This window comes from Chinchilla lanigera, unplaced genomic scaffold (genome assembly GCF_000276665.1).
Source record: "Chinchilla lanigera isolate Chin_1 unplaced genomic scaffold, ChiLan1.0 scaffold00012, whole genome shotgun sequence".
NCBI classification, from domain to species: Eukaryota; Metazoa; Chordata; class Mammalia; order Rodentia; family Chinchillidae; genus Chinchilla; species Chinchilla lanigera.
In genome coordinates, this window is record NW_004955413.1 from 7011818 (window position 1) to 7023240 (window position 11423).

General features: G+C 39.7%; 1 protein-coding gene across 2 annotated transcripts; it reads right to left on the reverse strand.

The window, feature by feature from the left end:
• Nucleotides 1–532: 532 nt before the first annotated feature.
• Nucleotides 533–7404, reverse strand: LOC102003108 (H/ACA ribonucleoprotein complex subunit 1-like). Of its 2 annotated transcripts, XM_005378922.2 has the most exons (6): nucleotides 7291–7404; nucleotides 6913–6963; nucleotides 4902–4934; nucleotides 4050–4082; nucleotides 1107–1419; nucleotides 533–636 (listed from the first exon to the last, which is right to left on the reverse strand). In XM_005378922.2, the coding sequence occupies exons 1-5, from the start codon at nucleotides 7367–7369 to the stop codon at nucleotides 1148–1150; spliced, it is 468 nt and encodes a 155-aa protein (XP_005378979.1). In that variant the 5' UTR covers nucleotides 7370–7404; the 3' UTR covers nucleotides 533–636; nucleotides 1107–1147. The 2 variants fall into 2 exon arrangements, with proteins under 2 accessions (XP_005378979.1, XP_005378980.1); XM_005378923.2 differs by lacking the exon at nucleotides 6913–6963.
• Between the last annotated feature and the right edge of the window lie 4019 nt (nucleotides 7405–11423).

Sequence of the window (11423 nt, forward strand, 5' to 3'; positions counted from 1 at the left end):
TTCATAAAACAAAATCTTGTTAGTGAATTATCTCACAGTACTTTTTCTAGGGCTGCTCTAATGTCACTCCACAAACTGGGAGATGTGAACAGAAATTTATTCCCTCATATTCTGTATGTAATAAAGTCACAGTCAAAGGGTCAGCAGGGCTGGTCTTCTCTGCTCTGCGTCTCCCTACCCTGGCTTCTGGTGATCTGGGTGCTCCCTGGAATCCTAGCTAAACAGATATAACAAAATGGCACACATGCATTGAAATACTGGCAGAGATTAAAGAAGTTTATGTGGTAAATTCCACTTGAATTAAGGAAAGGATGTGGATATTTATAGTTTAGTTGCTGATTTCAAGAACATCTTTTGCTTTCAAACATGGATGATATTTAAATCTTCATGAAGTTATTTAAATTTGAGCTCTCTGTAAAGCCCCAAAATGTAGATCAGTTGGAGTGTAGACAGGACCTTGTTTGTCCTTACCCATTTTTCTTGCTCCTGGGTAAGGACCCGTGATTCTGGAAGGAAAACAAGAGCCAACACATTGATGCTGATGATTTTATTGATGTTTTGAAGTTGGAGAAAGGAAAGATAAAGAAGTATACACTGCTGAAAAGTCCAAAGTCACCAGTTGTTTTCCATCAGATTCTGCAACAAAGGAAAGGATTTTAGACAATGTAATAAAAAATTAGCCTGGACATAACCTATGCTAGATAGCTTTATCGTTAAGTAGTTTCATTTCAGGAGATCACATTAAGAAAGAGAGGAGACAAGAGGTGGGGAAGGGGAGAACTAACAGGAGGAAGAGGCCAGAAGAAGGGAATAGGGAAGGAGGAGAAGAAAGAGGTGGAGAGAAGAGAGGGAGAACCTGGGGAAGTTGTGGAATGAAAGAGTCGGGAAATCTGACAGGGTGGAAGTAACACTTGGTCTTATAAAAATGGAGATTTTTCTATGTATAGAGAGGAGGTGGGGTGAATCACAGCAAGAACAGATCTGGGAAGGAGTTCAAAAAGAAATTAAAGAAAAACTTTATAAATGAGATAAATGAACAGAAATAAGAGGGAACGGAGAGTTTAAAGAGAAATTCACTACACTGTTGAATAAAAGGCGTGCAGTACCTGGGGGGGTCACCAGGGCCATCTCCAATTGGGTTTCCTCGTCACTGGTCAAACGCAAAGCTCTGGCTCTGACCTCCCTGGCCACCTCTTCCACGCTGGCCTCTCTGGCCACCTTTACCACCTTTGCCACCTCGACTGCCCTGGCGACCTTGGCCTCTTTGCTGCTTTCCAGGGGAACTCTCCTGGTCTTCCTGGGCGGGACGGCCGCCACGGCCTTTCTTCCCACCTTTGCCCTTCTTGCCACGCTGACCTTTGGGTTCCTTTTGAGGAATGACCTGTGATTCCCCTGGTGCTTCTCCATCTGAGCCGTCATCTGTTTAAGAGCAAGAACACAGATCCAGAGAATAAGGAAGAAAGAAAGAAGAGCCATATGCTGAAGGAAGGCAAGTGTGGAAACTACATAGCCTAAGCCGAGTGAGAAGTGCTATTTCACAGGTTTAAATGATTTTGGGTAGTGGCCAGGGCCCAGTGTTGAGAAGAGAAGATGAAAAGAACTCGTGTTTAGTTGGTCACTTTGGTCCTTCACAATTTATCCTGCCCTCTCTTCCTATACATCTGTCACTATTCTGTTTTGCCGTCCATTCTAAACTCATCATGACATACATGAAATGACCCATAAGCCGCCAGATTCTCATGGTGTCTGAGAGAAACCACCAGATAATGTCACTTTCTCTACCTGTACATACACACAATCTCTTCACAGAGGTTCAGTGATCAAGGGGAAGATTACTAGCCACCTTTTCCTTGCCAGTAACAGACAAATCATACAGTACCCCACTCTCTTCTATCACCTACAAACTCTTAGGTTTACATTTCAGTTAAAATACATAAGTAACTCATACATAGTGATCCCAGCACTCTAGAAGGCTGAAGCAGGAGGAGGCCAGCCTGGGCAACTCAGTAACTTAGCAAGATGTTTTCTCAAAATATAATTAAAATTAAAAAAAAAACCAGCTAGGATGTAGCTCAATGAGAAGGCCTTGTGTCCAATCCTCAATACTACACAGACAAAAAAATATAAGTAAAATGCACCCATATTGTCTTCTTTTGCAAATGTCTGACTCTTGTGATTAAATAGAAGCCCTCACGATCCCCTGCATCAGCTTCTGTGATCTCTCTATGATCTCCTGGCCATCACTCTTGCTTACAATCACTCTTTGGCAGATAGAACATATGCTTACTGGCATTGCATTCCCTCGGCATGCCAGATCTAACCTTTAGAGCTTGAAAGACACCTGTGCCCTTGTTGGGTACAGCGACTGAAAGCTGCTACCTCTCGTTGTTGTCAGATCAATAGTGAAATTATTGACTTACTCCCTGTTTAGAAAAGTCTTTGTTGTCTGTAGAATAAATAGAAAATTCAGTTTGCCATTCAGACATCTTTTACTACCTGCAAGTAACACATATTTTCAACTTTATCCTTTAACTTTGGTGAAATACTCAGTGTTCCAAGACTACTGAAGCCATGGAGATATACACACAGATTTAGCCATTTGAGTCACTCTGCTCTCTCCCACTGCTCAGTTCTCTGGTTCTCTATGAGGTCTTTCCTTTCCAGCCCTGCCCTGAGCTCTCACAATATCTTCTTTCACCCTTTTTCTGACAGTGATCATGGCTGTGTCCAGGTAATACCTTCGATCAGACTCTGAGTTCCGTTGTAAGGACAGTAACCATGTTTCACTGACCTATGCAGCATCCTTCGTGCTGCCAGAGTGATACTACATTTTATTGGATTCATAGCAAGAGAAAAACGTACATAATCAAAGCCTTTCTTTCAGGAATCCTTAGATGAGTATGTTGTCACAATAGCAGTGATGTCAAGTACCTTAAGCAAGAAAAAATCAGCCTGTTGTGGTGGTGCACACCTGTGATCCCAGCTCTCGGAGGCTGAGGCAGGAGGATCACAGTGAGTCCAAGGCCAGCCTCGGGTACAAAGTGAGTTCAAGGCCAGCCTGAACTACATAGTGAGACCCTGTCTCAAAATGAAACAAAAACAAACCAAAAAAAAGGAAAAAATCAAAGGGAAAGTAGAAAACCCATGCTGATCCTCAGAAATCTCTTAAATCCAAAGAAAATCTCCCTCCCACCTTCCCTTTCTCTCTCTTTTTACCCCTTCTCTCTCTCACACACACTTTTTCCTTAGTGTTTTATATTCCTTGTACAATTTGTAACCAAAAAGTAAACTATTCTAGTTTAGAAAAGAAATTTTAAATTGTGAACAGTTTTCTATTAAAAAATGGTAGGTATTTTAGGAGCCGGGTATGGTGGCCCATGCCTGTAATCCCAGCACTTGAGAGGCTGAGACAGGAGAATTGTGAAGAAGGACATTCTTTAGTTACTATTTTGTGTATTGCCTGAGGCCTGACCAAGCCATGATTGTTGGATTCTGGAGGAAGTCTAGCATAAGCATTGTAAGCCCCCGTCCCCCCCCCCCATCAATACTAGATGCTTTGCTGAGGTATGGGCGAAGGAAGATAACATGATGGCTTACTGGTCAGGTTGCATTCCTGTGATAATTGAGTTGTATTGTCCTTGCTAAAACAGTTGATATCTTCCAATTCCTCTGCTGCCTCCTTGGTGGGTTCTGAATAAAAGGCTACTGAAGATGATAATCAGGAGTCAGGCAGTCCTAGAGGATGCTAGCACCTGATCACAGGATTTTGGCTCTCTTGGTTTGATTTTTTTCTTACTTTTCTTATACATCTGCGGGCACCTAGTTTGGGGGACCTGTTCACCCTGGACAGAGTTGGATGAGAAGTCCAACAGAGAATCATGAATTTGAGGCCTGTCTGGGCTGCATAATGAATTCAAGGACAAGATGGACGAAAGTGAGACCTGACTCAACAAATAAACAAACAAAAGTAGGAATTTTAGATTAGACCAATAGCAATGACCTTCCTAGATTTTGTTTAGAAAAATTCTCAATAATTCAGTTGAACTCACATGATAGTTGGGACTCTTCCTCCTGAGGGGATCCTACAAAGAAAGAACAAAAACCAGGCTGAAATTGGAAATGCCGTAATGAACTGAATAGCAGAGTCACTGACAAGTCAGGAACTACAGAAAATTATTGAGCATAAGCTTTTCTTTAAGCAACAGAACTTAACTAATTAATTCTTTTTTAGTCAACTTTGCCATTTCTTTGGTGAAATAACATAACCAGTTAGTTATCTCATGTGGTCTTGTCTGTACCCTTCCTCCTACGCAGCCTTTCACACAGGCCATTCAGACTTTTTATCTGAAATGTGTATGACTAACAATGGCTTTCAAGTTTACAGACTCTGAAAAAATTAGCACATAAGTAGATACCTTGGGGTTTAAGCTAAAGAATGAAACATTAGCGCTATAAATTTGGTTAGAAGAAGAAATAATGTACATTGATAAATTCAATGACTCCATGTAATATTTTAGGTAAATTACAGAATATTTCTGCTTCAAATTAGTTATATGTCAATGAAACTCCTTACAAACATAAGGGATTTGTGTTTTTCAATTGCTGTAGTAGCCACTGTGTGTAGGGAGATTTAGAGTAAAGCATTCACAAATGGATGGGGAATTTGTGTTCTGCTGATACCCAGACTCTACTTAGAGCACAGACACAAGGGATTTCAGTGTCAAAAGAAAGATGATTCACACTTAAAATTGCTGAAGACTAAAAAAAAAAAAATTGCTGAAGACTGATAAAGCCTATGGGTTTTGTTATTCACTTGCCCTTTGTAACCCCTTAAACCCAATATTGAGAACTTTTAAATGAAAAAAAAAAAAAAGGGAACATATCCTTATACAAAGATTTACCTAGCACTTGAAGAGCGTCTTCAGGATGAACACCTAGGATTTTAGAAGAAAAACAAGACACGCTTAAAACATGATTTCCTGGACTTCAGCTATGTATTCACAGATACAGAAGTAAGAAATTGCCTAAGAGAACTCAAGGGGAAAATATCTAACAGGTTTGGATAGAATGCATCAACATGGGCAAAGTAGAACTCTAGTCCTGAGCATTGATTTTAGACAAGGGCTGAGGAGGAAGGTAAGCATTTTTCTCATTTTCTTCATATGGAGAGCCACTATGGTTGTAGACAAAATAAAGATGACCTGATACCTTCCCCAGGACAAGTTAGACAAGTGAAACCATCTACATCTATAGAGCTCACATTTCTACCCAAAAATACCTCACAGCTGTTCCAAAACAGCTATTGTTTATTTCTTGAACTTGTCTAAAACACATTTCAACAAACATGCTTCTATCAGGCCCCCTAAATCCATTTATTGTCCAGTCTCCTAGGCCCTCTTCAGAATCTCAGAACCTGTGTCTCATTCTTACCCAAGGCATGAATTTTACCCATTTCTAACAAAGTCCTCATTAAATCTGACCCCAAATTCTTAAATATCCCAACTTTGCTTCTCCCCTCACCCCCAAACTTAGGACCTAAAGCAAAATAACCATCTCCTCTATCGGAGTAAAAATAAACTCAACTTAGCTCATCCTAGTGGCTAGAATATGAGGCCAAAAGAATTTTATCATAAAAGGATCTTTTGTATAGATTCTGACCAAGACTTACACTCCTTTTAGGAAATCTTACCATTTAGGAATCTAATTTCCCATGAGCACCAGGTGTAGTGGCACATGTCTGTAATCCCAGCACTTGGGAAGCTGAGGGAGGAGGATTATTGCAAGTTCGAGGCCAGCCTGGGCTACAAAGTGAGCTCAAGGCCAGCCTGAACTGCATAGCGAGACTCTGTCTCAAAACCAAAAAAAAAAAAAAATTCCACGAATAACAAATGTGTCTTGTTATAAAACAATAGGTTCAAAACTCAATCTATTATAATTTCCTGCATTGTTTAAGATTGTTAGCAGTGAACAAGTTAATATTTAATATTTCTACTTTTTAAACTTAGGTTGTTTCTATTGAATACCAAAATATTTTATAAGAACATAAAATTTTCTGGGTATCATGGCACATCTCTGTAATCTTAGCACTCTGGAAGGCTGAAGCAGGAGAATCACAAACTTGAGTCCAGCCTGGGCAACTTAGCAGCTGAGTGAGACACTGTTCTTAACTAAAAAATAGAAAAAAGGCTGAGGATATGGTTCAGTGTGAAAGGCCTGTGTTTGATCCCTGGTACCAGCGCAGCAGGCAGTGTAAAATTTTCATTCTAATTTCTCATTGTTTATCGTACAAGATATTTGATATATGGATTTTACAGTCATTTAAGCAATGATATGGATTCTTTATTCTGCATCTGTATACTTGGTACCATTAAAATATGCCATATATCTTCCATATTTAAAAGCACAACAGACTGAGAATGTCCTTTCTACTTGTATTCTTTATTATACCTGAAATTATCCATTTGTAGGAATCCCCAGGTTTATGATTAAAGCTCACTGGCAGGGGCTGGGGATTTAGCTCAGCGGCAAAGCGCCTGCCTGGCAAGTGCAAGGTCGTGAGTTCGGTTTCCGGTACCGGAGAAAAAAAAAAAAAAAAAAAGCTCACTGGCAATCAGATGTATGACCAGACTTATAAGTATTTTTAAGTAACAAACCAGAGACAGTTACGTAGCACCTGTGAATACAGGTGAATACCTGTGAATACATTATTCATACAGTGAATAATTTGATAAAATAAATTTAAATTTAATCAAAACTCAGTTTTTCTAAATGTTTAAGTGTTTGATGTGAATGAAACAAGATAACTAGATGAACTACAGAATTCTCACTCTATTTAGAGGCATCGTTTTACCCTCAGCAAATTTCTGAAAATTCATACATATACTGGTACTATAGAGTGAAACTTGTACCTACCACGAAGATGCTGGCTTAGGACTGAGGTCATCATTGAAGGTATTTGCCACCCTTGAAAACAATGTAGAAACTAACATTACCTCCCCTCTTACTGACCTGCTTCCTGCATATAAGGTACCTCATTTCTGAGAAGCATCAAGCCAACTCCTTTTTGTTTTTTTTTTTTTTTTCTTTTTGAGACAGGGTCTCACTATGCAGTGCAGGCTGGCCCTGTGCTCACGCTGTAGCCCAGGCTGGTCTCGAACTTGCAACAATTCCCCTACCTCAGGCACCCGAGGGCTGGGATTGCAGGCGTGCGTCACCACGCCTGGCTTGCTGACTCCTCTTTTGCATGAACTGTACCCCCTTGTCCACTTACGATCCCAGCTCCACGCTTACCGTCCTCTAGGATCTGAGCCGAGCTCAGGGCCAGCAGAGCCACTGCCAACAGGACCAGCAGCATCCTGACTGTAGCCATGGCGCTGTCCCTCTCCTCAATGCTGGAGGGACTTCGGACACGCCGTTTATAAGCCCAGGAGAACAATGGCACCTTCGAAGCCCTCAGATTGAGTCTTCTCCCTTGTGTCTAATTTTCCATTTGAGCCTCAGCCAGACTTCCTGAGTTACATTAAAAGGTTGATCAGGCCCCTTAAGGAAAAGTCAGGGATTTCCTCAAGTTCTTTTAAACAATTTCTTATTCTCCTCAACTCCTAGTTCTCATTATAAACATTAATAATTGTCTTCCATGTTTTCATCTTACATTCAAAACTATGGTTCTCTGTTCTACTTCCAGACCTAACACTGTTCGAGCGCGGCACACACCTGTTTCCTTCAAGCCCCCTTTTCGTAGAAGTAGCCGATAGAACCATCATGACATGAAAGGCTAATGACCCACAAGATGAAAACACAACAAAGCATCAAGAGAGTCGGACGGATTATCTTACCCGGCTTGAAAACATGAGATAAGTTGCCAGTAAGAGGCCAAATCCCACTTTAGACTTCTGAAGACTGCGCTTATTCAGAATACGCTTGAGTTCATAAACTGAATGGATTATGAAACCTTAAAACTAGAAATTATCACAATAATGAGTGCCCTGGGAAATAATATCTATGCTGTAAGACTCACTGAGTAAATAAAAGTGCTTAGCTTGGAAAGAGAAGAGGATGAATAAACAAGATAGTCGTTTTCATTATCTGGTACAAAGAGCAATCTTGTTTCCACATTCTGGTTATATAAAAAGAGCCACTGATTGATAAGAGGAGGAAATCTGCTTGTTAACATAAAATACTTCCTTAGGATTATTCATTTTAAAATGTGCTAAATACATTTTAATTATTTTGGAATAATATAAAATATTTTTTAACTACCAAAGCTTGAAATAATGCATTGAGTTCCCAGGGAAATTAATTTCAACACTATTCACGCTCAGCAACGAGGGGTTCTATGATCAGCATGTAGAACCTGAGAGTCCTTGAAGTGGAATCACCTGTGTCCAACTAGCTCCTTAAAATGCAACCAGTGGAAGGAAGCCTTCTCCTTTCCCTGCAGGAAAAGACAAAAAGTTGCAGGACTTTCTGTTCACTCAAATAATCAAAATCTAATAACCATTTTGACACAAAACGTAGTCTCAAATCCATACATTCCACCCAGTTCAAATGCTCACCCCCAAGTCATGAGGAGAACATGCTTCTGAGAGCCATATTTTTCTCTATTAGGTAAGTCCTTCTACCAAAAATAAAACTATTAAAATATTTAGGCAAGTCACTGGTCTCCTGGCCAATGCTATTTTCAGCTTTTACCAATCCTTTACTTGTCTGTAGATTCTTTCCCCTATGTCTAAGGAAATGTCTTTCTCCTTTGGCTCTTTCTCTTAAAAAGATGTCAAGGTCTCACTACATATCCTTGAACATATTATTTTAGTCTTGCTTCTTTTGTAGGATATTTCTGATTTTTTTTTCAGTTAACTTCCAAATGTAATCTTTGTTGTAGTGGTGGTTTTAGTTTTTTGAGACAAGATCTCACTGTAGAGCCCAGGCTGGCCTCCAAACTCACAGTGATCCTCCTGCCTCAGCCTTCTGAGTGGTGGAATTATGGGCATGTGCCACCATACCTGGCATCCAAATGTAGTGGGTTTTTTTTTTTTTTTTTGTCTTTTTGAGACATGGTTTCACTGTGCAGTTCATGCTGGCCTTGCACTTACTTTGTAGCCCAGGCTGGCCTCAAACTCACAGTGATCTCCCTGCCTTAGCCTCCCAAGTACTGGGATTACAGGATTGTGCCATCACACCTGACCTCAAATGTAGTTTTTAGTAGTCTACATTTGGTTCTTTCAATTTTTTCTTTTCATCCATGCAATATACCAGATAAATACAGTACATTAATAAGGAGACAGATCATAATATGTAGATTGCACTTCATACGTACAGGTAATGTTCTAAGTGTATAAGGTGCATAGTTACCAATTCATTTGACACTTACATAAGTGTAACTTTTAAAACACTTAAATTATTCAGTGTGTTTATATATAATTTAAGCATATATATAAAGGAACTTGTTTTATGTTTACATTTACTCTGAAATTTGTCTCATTCTTAGCATGGTGGTGCAGGCCTGTAATCCCAGCTCTTGGGAGGCTGAGGCAGGAGGATCTCCAGGAATTCAAGGCCATCCTGGGCTACATAGTGAGACTCTGTCACACACACAAAAAAATTCAGTCAATAGTTTCTTCTCTGACCTCATGATATTCTTATCTTCCTTTATCTATGTCTGTGTCTTTTTTGATACATAATATTTCATGACATTCACAAAGGTCCATGACCCTCAAATACATGTTTAAGATCATACATTGCACTCATGGCTCTACCTGAAAATTTTCTTTTTCTCCATCTTCCATCTCTCTGATTTTTATTACATAATGGAGAGATTGCTATCAATCATCTAAATCAGAAATCTGGAATCTATTCCCTTACTCCTACCTACCAACTTTACCCCTATTAGTTCTGTATGCTCTACTTATTACTTCAACTGTCACAACCCCATTTGGAACTCCGGCCCCTCCGGGGTGGATGAGTATCACTTCTTAACTTGTCTCTCTCCTCCAGTAACTCCAACCTCTGTGTGGTAACTGAAGTTACCACTTGTGATGGTTGGTTGATTGTGTCGATGTGAGTTAGAGAAGCTCAGCAAGTCCACAGCCTACGGTGTGAAAAACCCACCCAAGGGGGTCACCTGGATGGTATAAAAGGGAAACGAAGAAGGGTAGATCTGCTTCTGTTTCTTCGGAGGAGCTCCAGTCTTCACCTTCAGCTTGGACATCATCCTGGCCTCCACCGCAGACTCTTCGGCTTCCCACACAGATCCTTCAGCCTTCTGGCTTAGACACTTCAGTGCACCATCACAGCCCATAGGCCTCCTCATACGCACTCACATGGGACACTGCGGTGAGCTTCAGACCTTGGATGGATCCTTCAGTCTCTGGTGTGCAGACTCCCTCTGCATACCTCCTCATCCGACTCTGTAGGTGATCATTGTAAACTAATATTGTAAATTCTTATATACTGGTATATCTGTTTCTCTACTGATACATCAGTAGAGAAACACTGACTGATACATCACTTTAACTTTTCTAATAAAGTAGTTCAATTGCAACATTCTTGTGCAAAATTGAATCAATATAATATAGAAGTCACTTCACAATCTGGCCTCACTTTTGTAGCTTCTTATGCTGTTGTTCTGTCCAACAGTAATCATTTACAGTAAATAAACAGCCTCCTCATCATGTCCTGGAAAATGAGATATATTTTTCCACCTTCACTGACATTCTTTATGATAGCTTTTAAGTCTTGAATATTCTGAAAGCATGTTTTCCTCCCCTTAGATGAATAAATCTCAGTTTAAAATCTGTTTGTAAAAGTTAACTCTAGTGACACTTCTATTAAGAAACCTTTCTTGTCTTCCTTTAAGGAGAAATTACTTAAGAATTTGCAAGGTATTGATATGGATGTTGAATATAGCTTAGAATGGTTACATTTAGCCTACATGTGTTTGTATAAACTAAATTTTCACTTTTATAGTAGGAAATTTATCTCATTCACTTTGTATCTCTAGCACTGCACAAAGCTCTGGTATCTGAGAACACTTAATAAATAATTGTTGGCTTGGACTGTTCAATTTTAAAGATAGGTGAATATTTTATAATTATCTTTTCTCACTTTCTCATCTGAAGAGATTTTGGGGGGGGTTCTAATCTAAATTGGTCAATTGTGCTTTTGATATTCTCCTCTACCTTGTCTGGCATTTTATTTTTATAATTTTGGTTGCCTTTCTTTAGATCTTCGATCTTTACTAATTCCTCTACCAAGAGCCCAAGGAATCTGGTTTCTCTTAGCCTAAAAAAGGGAAACTTCCATCCACTTTTCTAACCTTCTGAGCTACCACCAAATGTTATTGCAACTACTGTTCATCTTAAAACTGTCCTGAAAGTACTCTCTCCAGAAGTACTACTTTACCCCGACTGTCAAACTTAGTAATG